This window comes from Anabrus simplex, chromosome 4, assembly GCF_040414725.1.
Source record: "Anabrus simplex isolate iqAnaSimp1 chromosome 4, ASM4041472v1, whole genome shotgun sequence".
Classification (NCBI taxonomy): Eukaryota; Metazoa; Arthropoda; class Insecta; order Orthoptera; family Tettigoniidae; genus Anabrus; species Anabrus simplex.
The window spans coordinates 418,826,782-418,841,696 of NC_090268.1; the positions used below are offsets into that span (position 1 = coordinate 418,826,782).

Genomic DNA, 14,915 nt, shown 5'->3' on the forward strand with positions numbered 1-14,915 from the left:
GTTTGAAACAAAGAGAGATGTCCAACAAGGAAGTGCTCTGTCACCACTCCTGTTCATAATAGTAATGGACAAGGTCATAAATCTATCAAGAAAATGGACAGTGAACCAAACGCCCTGGTATTTGCTGATGATGTGCTTTTATGGGGAGAGACAGAAGCTGAAGTTCAGAAGAAATATAATGAATGGAACAACACATTCAAAAATTTTGGACTGAAGATGAGCAAACAAAGACAGTAGAAATGACCATCAACAGGGAAAGAACAAGCTCAAACATATTTCTGGAAGGAGCGAAAATCGAATCAGCTTCCCACTTCAAGTACCTCGGAAGCACAATCTCGAAAGACAACACTGTTAGGCAGGAAATACTCAGCAGGACACAGAAAGCATCAAACTTCTACAGTCAAGTCTCTAATCTTCTCTGGGACTGCAAAATACCACAGAAAGCAAAAACAATCATGTATCACACTTACTTCGCACCAATCCTCACGTACAGTTTAGAGACATGTACCCTACTAAACAAAGACTTCAGTAGAATCCAGGCAACTGAAATGAGATTCATTAGAACCATGAACCAAACAACCAGAAAGGACAAGATCAGAAATGAAGTGAATAGGAAAGTAGCTGGTATTGAGGTTCCTATTATCAGTGTCATAAAGAAACGCAGACTTCAGTGGTATGGGCACATGAGAATGAACAGGGAAAGACCTGCCAGAAAATATTTCAACCTTAATCTCGTAGGAAGAAGACCACAGGGAAGACCAAGAAAACGTTGGATAGAGACTGTAAGATCAGATGTGGAGGAGAGAGGATACAAATGGGAGGATGTACTGGATCAGACGATGTATGAAGACAGAAGGAGATGGCGAGCGCTTGTACACCACACCCAGGAAACTGGAGTTGGAAATGATGATGATGATGATGATGATGATGACAAATACCATGGAAACACACACTAGGCAACCACAATAAAGAAGATGGCTGCCTGCAAAAAATAAGAGACACATTGCATTTTCTAAAAGTGATTTTTTTCTGGATGGAGTACGTAATAAATAATAATCATAATATTTTTAATCCGTTTAGCCTCCAGGGTTGGTTTTTCCTTCGGACTCGGCGAGGGACTCACCTCTACCGACTCAAGGGCAGTGTCCTGGTGCGTGACACTTTGAGCCGGGATACAACTGGGGAGGGGTACCAGTACCTCGCCAAGGCGACTTCACCCATACGCTGAACAGGAGCCTTGTGGGAGATGGGAAGATTGGAAGGCATAGACAAGGAAGAGGGAAGGAAGCGGCCGTGCAATCCTGGCATTTTCCTGGAAGAGAAGTGGGATAACACGGAAAATCACTTCCAGGATGGCTGAGGTGGGAATCAAACCCACTTCTACTCAGTTGGGCTGAGTGGATCCCGTTCCAGCCCTCGTACCACTTTTTATATTTCGTGGCAGAGCCGAAAATCTAACCCCGGCCTCCAAGGGTGGCAGCTAACCGTGCTAACCACTTCACTACAGAGGCGATCAATAATAATAATAATAATAATAATAATAATAATAATAATAATAATAATAATAGGCTCCTTAGCTGAAAGATCTGCGTACTGGTCTTCGATACAGACGGCCCTGGGTTCGGTTCCCGCTCAGGTCGTAGATTTTGACTATGTATAATGAATTCCTCTGATACGGGGACTGGTTGTTTACGTTCATCTCAATACATTTTGTTTCATGCATACACAAATCACCCCACTACGAACAACCACAAAAATACGAAATGGAGGGTACATATCTCCATATAAGTTGATGTTAGGAAGGGCATACGGCCGTAAAACTGGGCAAGATCCAGACATTTGCTATCCACAATAAAATTGGGAAAATTTACAGGACGATATGTGTATTTGAGGAATTGTCTCTACTTTTACAATATTTTATCACAATATGAAATATTTAAAAAAAATTGTCAGTGGAAGGATAAATAAGCTGTTGACCTGCACAATTCATGCATAAGATTCGTCATACTGCCAATGAAGACTTTCTAAAAGTCAGCGACGCTATCAACACAATGCCGCCCCCGACTGATGACAATCGATGCGCCAGTTCAACCGGAACGAATCACAATACCAACCGGAAGTTTGTTATATTGCGTACTGTCGACTGTCCAATGAAAACCTTCTCTATAAACGGTCATTTTAGGCCGCGTTTTACTGTCGAAATACATTTTCAGTCTTTTCATATTCATGTAAACAGAGAGGAAAGGCACGCCAGCGTTTCTCAGGAATGTTCAATTCCTGTATTGTTGAAAGCTTAAACAGGCAACTCCATTGACTGTCATAGGGGTGATTAAAATGGTCACAGCCCAGAAGCTCCCATCTTGAGACCATAGGTTAGCTGCTACCTAGCGGAGCCTGGCATTGGTTCCAGCCACTTGTGCCGGCCGTTCCATGTTCTCTTTCTGCGTGTATGCCAATCTTCTCCACGATTCTAAATTACTTTACCGATGTGTTACAATTATAAACAGACTTTCTTCTTTAAAGTGACGTAAACAATCTAATCAATACATTGACAATAACAAAGCTATCACGAGATTAGTAAGCGCTGACATAATGCGTTGCGATTGCGGCGTTTACCGGTTGTAGGGTTAACACCCGTCAAGTACACTTTATAATCTCCTATCTCTTCCTCGTTATCTCCCCTTACCCCAAATATCACTTACTCCTAGCACATCCAGATATGTCCTCTTTGCTGACTCAGCCAGTTTTATTTCCTTTCTTCCATAAGATCCATTAATATTGATAGCTACCCATCGAATTCCATTTAGTTCACCAAGTTGTGTCCAAAGAGTCCCCTGCCTGTCAAGTGGGAATGGGACTACATTACCCGCATAGGTCTGAGGCTTGCTTAAAACGTTCCGAGTGAAAATGAGACTCCCTGGGCCTAGAAAGTCGTAATACCGTCGGGGTCGAAAAAGAACAAGAGTTGACCAAGGGAGCTGGGATGGGATAGATGAAAGTGAGGAGCCTGGTACAAGTAAGTGGGAACAGTGCCAGGACTCAACGCGCTGCTTGGTGAAAATTCTGTGAAGCAGGATGCTATTCTTACACATAGTCCAAGTGAGGACCTCTCCTCTAACAGGTTAGGGATCGGGGTGGATTGTATAGTCCTAGCCGCCTGAGCAGATGGAGGGCCACGACTCAGAATATGTCCAAGATTCCCACTCCCTTTTTTTAGCAATTGGTATCCCAACTTTCAGGACCGCTTACTATGCCACTCAGCCGTTGCCCTTGGTTCACAAACTAGGATGTGACTACAGTTACCCACACCACGAACGATGGCCAATTGAAATTGAAAGTAATTGTTGCAAGGTGCTTGTATGGTTACAGATGCAGTTGCTTATATGTTGTGAAGGCAGCAAAAGCCCTACAAGTATTTTACCCCAACCTTATACACATTAATGCCTTTGCTGGCAGGATCTAGTGTTTACAGTGCACTACGTCTTCCGGTATAGGCTAGAGCAATTTTGTTACTTTCATTGATCTGTCTCTGTCTTATCCTTGGCTTTGACAATATGAAAGTGACTGAGGTATGAGCGATGCTAGTAATGCCAATCCTTCTGCAGCCAGCCCCTGCTATGAATGGTGTGAAAATATTGCTCATAGGGTCAGCTGGTGTATGCATATCAGTGGGCATTGCAGACTGATATGTAATAGCAACTCTCACTCGGTGAGGAAAGCAACGGGAAACTACCTCACTCCTCATTTCCCTAGTACGCCTCTTCAGTGATGCCTAGGCCATCTATGACAGCTGATGGCAGAGCTGTTGAGGATCCCACCAGCGGTATCACTGACGAACTGAACATATACACATTACCTGCTTAGCACATGGATAACATCTTATTGTGGAACATATACACACACAATTTCCAGCTGTTAATGATTTAATTGCAACTGGGAAAAAAGGCATTTCTAAAATCAGCAGCCCGTGTCTGCCTGCCGGAAGTTGCTCTGCCCCTGGAACCTGTCCTAGCTAGGTGAGGAACATTGTTATCTACAGCTTCACTTTATCAGGAGAATTTTAATCAAGTAAAAGAAGTTGTTACAAAATTTCAGTGTTCAATGGGCACGTTGCGCTGCCATTTAGACCGCCCAGCTAACATAACCAAGATAGGTGCTAGTTACATAATATTAATTCATATTTAAAAGTCACTGGGTGCTCCAAATTAAAATGTAAATACTGTAAAACTGTTTATTTAAACAATAAATATTCATTACTTTCAGCATGACTGCATCGGAGTTTAAATGTTTAGCTTGACTATCACGTAGTGTTGTGTGTGAGCGGTGTCTGGATTATTGTGGAATCGCATGCGAGCACTCGATTCTGTGTGACCCCACAAACCCGTACAGCACTCTGCTGCAACCGAGTGGTAAACCCCTGTGTTATATGATTATGAACGAACAGTAGAACACTAAAAGTACAAAATACTCAGTTGTGTCTTGTTCATGATAATATCACTAAAATAGTTCCATTTTGCAATAAATGTTTACCTGTCTGATATTATTGTTAATGTCCTAAGGGGCATAAGTTGAAATTTTATCATACTCATTTCCCACATAGTATTCCCCGCCCGGTTACTCATTCCTGCCACCCAGCTGACAAAAATTTCTGGGGAGAACACTGAACTTGAAGATGATAGTGCATATGTTCATGAAGCAAAAGTGGTATTTGAAAGTGATTCCGAATATCAAGATGTGAATTTTATCCATACATATTTGTCCTCACTTCCAAGAACCCCTGAGAGTTTCCAGTGTATACATTTTGTCCCATCACTTCAGTTGAGGTAAAAAGGTCATTCTCGGCCTATAAACATATTTTGACAGTCAACAGACGTAATTTGTCTCCAGAAAACATTGAAAAATTTGCAGTTATCTATTGTGATGCTTCTTTCTGCAGTGAATGATTATAAAGTGAGTGAATAAAATTGGCTTTTCTTAAGTGTATATTTTTCAATTTTAATGCATTTTTCTACATTTTTCTGCATAATTGCATGCATATTTTAATAGTTTTTAGTGCATATGGATCTGCATAGCACTTAATTTATACAAGGTTCCAAATGGACTAACATTACATTTCCTTTTTGGTGAGTGTAGATTATTGCAACCTGTATTAATCTTTACCTCTATCTTCCCTTTACCTGTCTTTATCTGCCTTTCTTCTTATATCACCCTTCCCACATCAAGGCTGAAGTTCCATCAGGACAACCTTTCAATGAGTGGTGTTGTTGCCTGTCCACCTGATGAAGCTGGGAACCAGAAGCTGAGGACTGGGATTGATGACATGTGAGAAACCATTTGTTTTAAGCTGCCAGTGTATGAAGAGACTTGAGATGATCCTTGTCCTCTTATGCTTTCATATTTGATCTCGTCTCGTATTTCTAGAGCTCCCTCTTCCCACACTGACCTGTCAAGGTGTTTATCCTGTTATGTATTCCTAACCTTTTTTACGAACTGAATTCTTAGCCATGATTTACTTGGGCATAGACTAGCTTGTAATCATCATCACCAACAAGAGCCAAATAGCTACTGTATGTGAAAAAATTATTTTCAAGATAGGTAAACAGCATTGGAATCATTATGGAGTATTGTCACTTGATGATCAATCAATATAATACAGAGTTTTTATTCATAGACAGCATTTTTTTCATATATAATTACGGAGAAAAAACACGCATGAGATAAATGAATTTTACATTATGAAGAAGAACCGAAGTATAGGGAGAGTTTCCTCTTGCGACTAATATAATGAATGAATTAACAGAGTTACATAACAAAGCAGATAAATATGTGTACATTTACCTTTTCCACAAGTCTATCAGTGTCTGGTGTGTACAGTAAACAGAGAAGCCACCTTGCGTTTCAATGCCAGGTACAGAATAGTGGAATTCAACTCTACTATTCCTGCGGGATGCAGGACAAACAGCTGGTAGCATTGCACTTAGCCAGAAAACTTCCTCCTCAGTAAGCACCAGACGATTAATAGAACAGTCAAAAAAATTGGCTAAGAGTGCATGAACAGCATTCGTCAATCCAGCAGTCCCCCTACAGAGCAACAAAGGCAAGCTGACAACGCCCTTCAGACCAATTGGAGGCCGAGTAGATCCCCAGGAAATGAACAGGCCTTCATAGTAACTATTGTATGCTGCACCATTCTTTGAGCAGGTAACCTTGACCTGGAATAAAAAAAAGAATAAAAAAAATATAGTATTTTCATATCCTGCAATGATGAGAACTCAGGACAATCAAACAACCAGCATGATTTTGTGTTTCATGGTTAACTATATAAATAAATTAATAGTTTTGTCTGTACACTTCAAATATTTGCCTCATACTTTGTATTTATCTCTGATTAGGCATACACAGTCTAACGCAGATTCGGTTCAATTTTTGCCTCCGTGTGTCAATATCATGGGAAAACAGCTTAACAGTTTGGTATTTAGTTCAACAACAGCTAAGTGTGAACCAGGCTATATATTCAGGTGACCAAAACAAGCAAAGTTAAATGTTTCTGTCATCATTAGCTGTATTGATAAAAATGAACACAGAAAAAAGTTATGTAAAATACTATTTACAAATTTCACAATTAAATGACAAGAATAATAATGGAAATATCATGATTATTATATTCCTCACAAAATTTAAAATTTTTACAAAAATATTACAAGTTCTAGTACACAGTTCTATCTAAAGTTAGTACCAACAGTGTAAGGCAAGTAGGTATATGTACCAAAATAGTTGGGATGTGTGGAATCTGGTTAATACACCACAAGAGAAATTTAAGCGAGTGGAGATTGTTATCAGTGGAATACTGTGTAGAACAGATATATATGAAGCGATGGAGTGGGTCTGTGGGAAATAGGGAGCGAGATTTGTAGATCCTGAAAGGTCACAAATCAAACAAGTTGACAAAATTTAAATACCTTGGTTGTTGGATATCAGATGATTTCAACCCAGATTTCAAAATTAAGACCCCTATAGAAATGGCAAGATCAGCATTCAAGAAAATGAATGCTTTAGTGTGTGATGACGCCTTAAAGTTAAAACTGAGACAGCGTATGGTTAAATGTTATGTTTGGTCAATTTTGCTTAATGGAGTTAAAGCTTGAACCTTAAAAACGACCACCATAAAAAGGCTGGAAGCTCTAGAAATATGGTTTCATAAACGAATGCTAAGAGTCTCCTGGATAGAGCACGTCTCTAACGAACAAATATTACAGAGAGCAAACTCAAAAGAGAACATTACATTTCCTTTTTGATGAGTGTAGATTATTGCAACCTGTATTAATTTAAATAATCAAATAAATAATAAAATAAAACAATTGAATGAGTTTCAAATATCATTCAGTTGTATCGCATAGAATAATCAGATATGTCATGAATAAAGTTTTCGGTTTAAGTGTACCAGATGGATAATCGATTGCAATAAGCAAATAGATGGATTCTTAGGAAATTCATCTCCAAATGTTGACACTAAATGAGTCAATGAGCTGTGAATCTTTAATATATCGTCGCTGCCGGGACAAAACCTCCTATGTGAAATAATTTTAGCTTAGAACTTTGGCTGGTAAGGTTCTGTTATCTAAGGTGCAATATCGTGTGCATATTGTCAAGGCATTCTCGCTCTTCACAATGTATGTGCTGCGGGTCAGTATTTCTTCAAAACATATTATCACATAGGAGGTTTTGTCCCGGCAACGACGATATATATATATATATATACACACAGTGTACGGCGTTTATTGTAATCACGGATAATGTTATCAACCGTATTATATAATCATTTTTACGAAGTCCGACACGGACAAATACGGAACCATTGAAAATCTTCCGTTTATTGTGATCATGAATTCGGTTTATGTTGTCACATTTGTTTTCAAGGATTTCATTCTCAAGTATGCAGGTAGAGTGCATACAAAGAAAACGCTCCCAACTTTTAAAAAACCGTTTTTACAACTGCACCTGTCTTGGAAGAAACGAGAAAATATAATGTACAAACGAATGCATGGTGAGCAGAAGGAGGCTGATTCTGTCGCCGCTGAGAGGTGGATAGAAAAGGAGGGGCCTAAAATTGCTTGTGAATTCCCTCCCCAGTGTGCGTATAGTGCAGATGAGACTGCACTGTATTATCGCGCCTTGCCTGAAGACACTAAGTGCTAAAGGCTGTAAAACCTCCTAGGAACGAGAAACAGTTTTATGTTGTGCGAGTATGTCTGGTGAAAAGAAAAGAGTTAGTGACTGGGAAAAGTAAGAACCCACGTTGCTTTAAAGGCATCAGTAAGTTTCCAGTGGACTACCATTCCAACTCGAATGCATGGATGACTGCCCTAATTTTCAAAGAAAGGCTACTGAAGTGAGATAATAGGCTGGACCATAACATAGTTTTGCTGGTTGACAACTGTGCAGCAAGAAGTAAGTATAAATAACCACCTAATCGATACTTTATTAATGCCTCAGGCAAAATTGAATAAAATTAAAACTTACAGGACATGTTTCGACCACTTAGTGGTCCTCTTCAGCTGTATAAATAAAGAACTGAAAAGAAAAACATTGACAATAAGCACAAATAAAAGTTCTTTGGGGTCCTCTTCAGCTGTATAAATAAAGAACTGAAAAGAAAAACATTGACAATAAGCACAAATAAAAGTTCTTTGGAGGTTTATACAGCTGAAGAGGACCACTAAGTGGTCGAAACATGTCCTGTAAGTTTTAATTTTATTCAATTTTGCCTGAGGCATTAATAAAGTATCGATTAGGTGGTTATTTATACTTACTTCTTGATTAAACATCGATACGGTCATGAAATGGACAACTTGTAACTGTGCAGCACACAGTGTGAACTGTGAGCTCAATGTGGCTTTCTTACTGGCAAGTACGACTTCATTAATTAAACCATGCGATCAAGAAATCATTCACGCCATAAAAGCGTATTATCACCATGAAATGCACACAAGAATCTTAGAAAACATAGAGGACTCGCATAAAACTAGTGCCAATGTCTTTGCCAAAACAACCAGCCTTCTCGATGCCCTGCATCTTCTAGCCATGTCATAGGATATTTTCTCAGCACATGCAAGAAGGAACTGTTTCTGGCATGAGGGACTTTTAAGAGACTTACCAGAAGTAGAGGAGAATGTTGAACATTGTCCAACAGGCCTAACGGAAGATGAATTTCAGGAATGAACATAGATTAGGGCATCATTATTGATGCGAAACAGACAGAAGACAACATATGTGAGACAGTTACTTCCGCAGAATTAGATATGAGATGAAGAACACGGAGCAGAAGATAGTGATGCTGATGATGACGATGTTGGGGAAACTTCCTGAACACAATGTACTGCAGTGCTGTGTACCGGCATCTGTTTCATTGTAGTGAATGTAGGTTATGAATAAATACAGTGGCTACCTATGAATTTTTATTTTCGGCTACTGTTATCAATCGGTTAATATTATCAAATTATCTGAGTCCCAGAGAGATCATAATAAGTGGCGTCCACTGTATGTATAAAATAAGACTTCTGTCTGTACATTGCTCAGAATTTAAAAGGGATGGTATCTTTGTATCAATCATGTCCACAGTAACAAGGAAATGCATTTTCTAATTTTCCGTAATTTATGTCTGTCTGTATGTATGTACATGCATCACAAGAAAACGGCTGAAGAGAATTTAATGAAAATTGGTATGCAAAGTCGGGGAATAAGTCTCTAAAATCTAGGCCATAAATAATTTTATTCACACCGACTGAAATGGTAGTTTTGGGGAAGGCCTGACATCTAATTCTCAAATATTTATGTTATTAGAAGTCGTATCTTAAAGGAAATCGGTATGGAAAGTTGGGGAATGAGTTGCTATAATCTAGGCCATAAATAATTGTATTCACTGTGAGTGAAACAGTAGTTTAGGGGAAAGGCCTAAAATTTAATTCTCAAATATTTATGTTATTAGAGGTTGTATCGATAAATAATACATAACTACAGTTATATACGAGTTGCTCAAGAAGACCTTTGCACACAGGAACTCACTTTTGTTCAATGCCTTACGAGATCCACCTGTGATGAGGTTAAAATCCAGGAATCCACTCTGGACTGATCTACACTCCTATGAAAAATTCAGTGTAACAGCAGAATGGAGACAGCGATGGGAACAATGTCCACCCACTAACGCCTTTCTGATTAAAGACCCAACGAAGAAAGTGCCAGGTTTCGATCTTCCTCGACATGAGTGGTCAAAACTCAACCGTTTCAGAACAGGCCACGGCAGGTGCCGATATATGATGAAAAAGTGGGGATATTGTGAAAGTGCTGCGTGTGAGTGTGGTGCTGAGAAGCAGACATTGCTTCATGTTGTTGAGAGCTGTCCACTGTCAGCATTTAAGAACGGTTTACGGACTCTGCATGAATTGACACCAAGTGCAGTGGACTGGTTGTCGAAGCTGGACATTCTAGTTTACTTACCTCTATATTTTAATGTGTATGTTAATTGTATATTTTTACAGATTATGCTTGTAAATGCCATACGATGATGATAATGATAATAATAATAATAATAATAATAATAATAATACCGGCTATGATCACAGAGATATTCACAAATTTGGATTTTTGTTACTCAGTCTATATCAGTGCCAAGTCATGAGAAAATAGGTAAACAGAATTGACAATTGATATGTAAAGTCGGAGAATAAGGAACTACAGTCTATGGTATAAATAATTTTATAAGATACCGAAATATTGCAGAGTCGAAAGAAAACTAAATGTGAAGGGCTACAATATAGAAGGTTCATAAAATTGATCAAAAATATCATTACATTGATCATTGTTTGTTGTGATGTACTTTGTGTCTTCTGTTGCCACTCATCTCCGGTAGATAGGATTACTGCTGCGTTCCAAGTATTTTTTAAATTTTGCCTTAAGTCACACCAAAACAGATAGGTCTTAATGGCGATGATGGAATAGGTAAGGGCTAAGAGTGTGAAGGAAGCGGCCTTGGCCTTAATTCAGGTACAGCCCCAACATTTGCCTGGTTTAAAAGTGGGAAACCACGTAATATCATCTTCAGGGCTGCCGACAGTGGGGTTCGAATCCACTATCTCCTGGATGCAACCACACGGCTACCTCACCCCGTCGTACCGAGTGTAACAGCATGCCTGAATATTGGCAGGAAGTAAGATAACTTTCTTCTTTAGCATGCCATTCCTCTGGTTCATAAGTTTTCTGATACTACTGGTACGTAACTCACTGGTTCATCATAGCATTCGAGCTATTCAATCCCTACTCTGAGGCATTGAATGGAATGAGCAGTGTGCAAATTTAACAGAATAATGGCAGAGGAGTGTTCACAGCTGTCTGCAGCATGCTCATTCCAGCTTTGGAACTGCGGTCTGTTAGATCGGCACTGTAGTACTGTTTGTTAAAAGTGAGAACGTGCGGTTTTTCTTTTGATCGAGTATTTTATATGATAACATCGCTTTTAATCGCTACATTCCTACTGACGTTTTTGTATGTTGACTTCAGTAAGGAAAACCACAAAGTCAGTCTTTCTGAGACTCCTGTAGCGAAGCACGGGTTCATCAGCTAGTCTGTAAAATAAAGTTGTTTATTTAAGTAAATGCCATCTTCTGATCACATAATGGAACATAGTTCCAGTACGACCAATCGCCAATTTTTTTTCAACTTTCAGTAGACAATAAACCTACTTTAATTTTAAACCAAAGCCCCTATGTATAAAGGAAATGGCAATAAACTTAAAGCAGAAAATTACAGGTCAGTCAGTTTGACATCTGTTACATGTAAGCTTTGGGAAAGCATTATTTCTGATTATATTAGACATGTTTATGAAATTAATAACTGGTTCGATAGAAGGCAGTACGGGTTTAGGAAGGTTATTCTACTGAAGCTCAACTTGTAGGATTCCAACAAAATATAGCACATATCCTAAATTCGGGAGGTCAAATGGACTGCGTCGTGATTGACCTAACTAATGCATATGATAGGGTAGATCATGGGAGACTACTGGCAAAAATAAGTGCAATTAGTAGACTAAACAAAAGAGAGGCTGAATGGGTAGCTATATTTCTAGAAAACCAAGCTCAGAGAATTAGGGTACGAGAAACATTATCTGAGCCTGTAATCATTAAGAGGGGAATTCCTCAACGAAGAATTATTGGACCTTTATGATTTCTTATATATAAATCACGTAAGGCTTTTTGGATTGATAAGTCATCAGCGACATTTCCATAGAGCCAACAGACTAAGATGAATTGCAGGTGAAAAACGTATTCTCAGAAATGAGTAGCGGCCGCCGCCAAAATATAATTATTATACAGCTTTCTCTCTTTCATTCACAAACCGTTATTTTCCGCCGTAGAATGGGACAGTAGAATAACATCCATGGTATGCCCTGCTTGTCGTAAGAGGCGAGTAAAAGGGGCTCCAGGGGCTCTTAAATTATATAATAAAAGACTAGGTGAATAACTGATAGGCAATCTGCCACCTCGGTGACTGCCCTAAATGCATATCAGTGGCGATTTACTGATAGATGAACGAACAAGCGAGCAAGCAAACGTGGGTTGGCGACCACGGGACCCTTAAGTGAACCTAGGAATTGCTTCCACTTATGCCAGGCTCCTTACTTTCATCTATCCTAGCCGACATTCCTAAGTCAACTCTTGTTCTTTACCAATCCCAACGATGTTAGTTTCCGAGGCCAGCAAGTCTTTTATTTTCAACACCCTTTGTTGTCCTGTCTTTCTTTGGCCGATATCTTCATTTTTTGAAGTGTTGGACAACTTCCACTTTTTTTTTTCCTGAGCTTAGTATTAATGGAGGACAGTTGCCCATTTGTATTTCCTCTTAAAACAGTAATCACCAGCTTTTAATTCATTGATCTAAAACTTTATTAGCCAGGGAAAGAACGACTATTACAAAACATCATCATCATCAGTGTTGCAAACTCTAACAATCTGGAGTCTTTTTGAAGTCATCAACAGAATTACAAAGATAGCGACCAGCAAATTTGTCATGTGGAGAAAATTCTTGCGAATTTAAAATTTATGACGATAAATTTGGTAGTCAACACTAGCATTGCCCTTTGTGTAATGCAATATATTAATCTATGCATTTTAATTAATGGCATCTGAGTAATGGTGTGGGCTACTGTAGTCACGTCCTAGTTTGTGAACCATAAGCAACGGCTGAGTGGCCTAGTAAGTGGTCCTGAGAGTCAGGATACCAGTTGCTATGGAATGGGAGTGGGCCTCTCGGACATATTCTGAGTCATGGCCATCCTTGTGCTCAGGCGGGTAGGACTATACAATCCACCGGTGGTCCATAACCCATTAGAAGAGAGATCCTCACTTGGACTATGTATAAGTAGGGTAGCATCCTGGTTCATGAATTTACCTACCTCAGAACATTTTAAGCAAGCCTTGGACCTTTGGGAGTAACGGAGTCCCACTCCCATTTGACAGGTGAGGGACTTCTTGGAAACAACTTGGCGAACGAAATGGAATTCGATGGGGAACTATCAATATTAATGGGGCTTATGGAAGAAAGAAAGTAGAACTGGCTGAGTCAGCCAAGAGGATGCATCTCGATGTGCTAAGAGTAAGTGATATTCGGGTAAGGGGAGATAACGAGGAAGAGATAGGATATTATAAAGTGTACTTGACGGGTGTTAGAAAGGGAAGGGCAGAGTCTGGGGTAGGGCTGTTTATCAGAAATACCACTGCACGCAACACAGTTTCTGTTACGCCCGTAAATGAGTGAATGATGTGGGTAGATTTGTCACTTGGAGGACTTAGGACGAGAATTGTCTCAGTGTATTCACCATGTGAGGGTGCAGATGAGGATGAAGTTGACAAGTTTTATGAAGCATTGAGTGACATCGTGGTCAGGGTCAGGAGCAAAGGATAGAATAGTGCTAATGGGCGATTTCAGTGCAAGGTTGGAAATCTGAAGGATACGAAAGGGTGATTGGTAAATATGGGGAAGATATGGACGCTACTGGGAATGGGAAGTGTTTGCTGGACTTCTGTGTTAGAATGGGCTTAGCAGTTACGCATACATTCTTCAAACATAAGGCTATTAACTGCTACACATGGGAAGCTAGGGGTACCAGACCCATAATAGACTATATCTTAAAAGTCTTCGAATTCAGAAAATCTGTTCGGAATGTATGAGTTTTCCGGGGATTCGTCGATGATAGACCACTATCTGATCTGTAGTGAACTAAGTATCTCTAGGCCAAGGGTTGAGAAAGTGAAATCTGTCTGCAAAAGATTCTGGAACAGCACATAACAAGACAACTGGATAAAGAATTAGGAGAATATCAAGCAGGGTTCAGAACTGCAAGGTCTTGTGCTGAACAGATACAAAATCTGAAGACCATCCTTCAATATAGCAAGAAAAGATGCCGACAGTGGGTAGCTATCTTTGTCGACTTCCAGAAGGCATACGACTCCGTGGATAGGATCACACTCTTCAACACCTTAAGAGAACTGGGACTAAACGAAAAAATTAATAGGTTGGTGCAAGCCACCCTGCACAACACCACTTCCAAAGTTAAGTTTAGAGGTCAATTATCAGAGAGCTTCACAATCAAAACAGGGGTGAGGCAAGGAGATGGTATCTCATGCATATTATTTAACTGTGTCCTGGAAAAGATCATAAGAGAATGGACCAGGTCATTACCTGAGAACACCGGATTAAGAATGGGGTTTAAATCAGACAACCTGAGGATTCCATGCCTGGCCTTTGCTGATGACCTTACTTTATTAGCAAACGACATGCATGACGCCACTATGCAGCTTCAAACACTGCACTCTATTGCAGCTAAAGCGGGCCTCATGATCAACATTGGAAAGACCAAGTTTATG

The 14,915-nt window shown here is 39.6% G+C and overlaps 1 protein-coding gene across 2 annotated transcripts in view; it reads right to left on the reverse strand.

The window, feature by feature from the left end:
• The window catches only part of LOC136872057 (centromere protein L), a 114,470-nt gene that overhangs the window by 24,321 nt on the left and 75,234 nt on the right, over positions 1 to 14,915 (reverse strand). For both annotated transcript variants that reach the window (XM_067145911.2, XM_067145912.2), the window contains one exon: positions 5,839 to 6,212. In XM_067145911.2, coding sequence (XP_067002012.2) covers positions 5,839 to 6,212 — 374 coding nt within the window. The remainder of the gene's footprint in view (positions 1 to 5,838; positions 6,213 to 14,915) is intronic.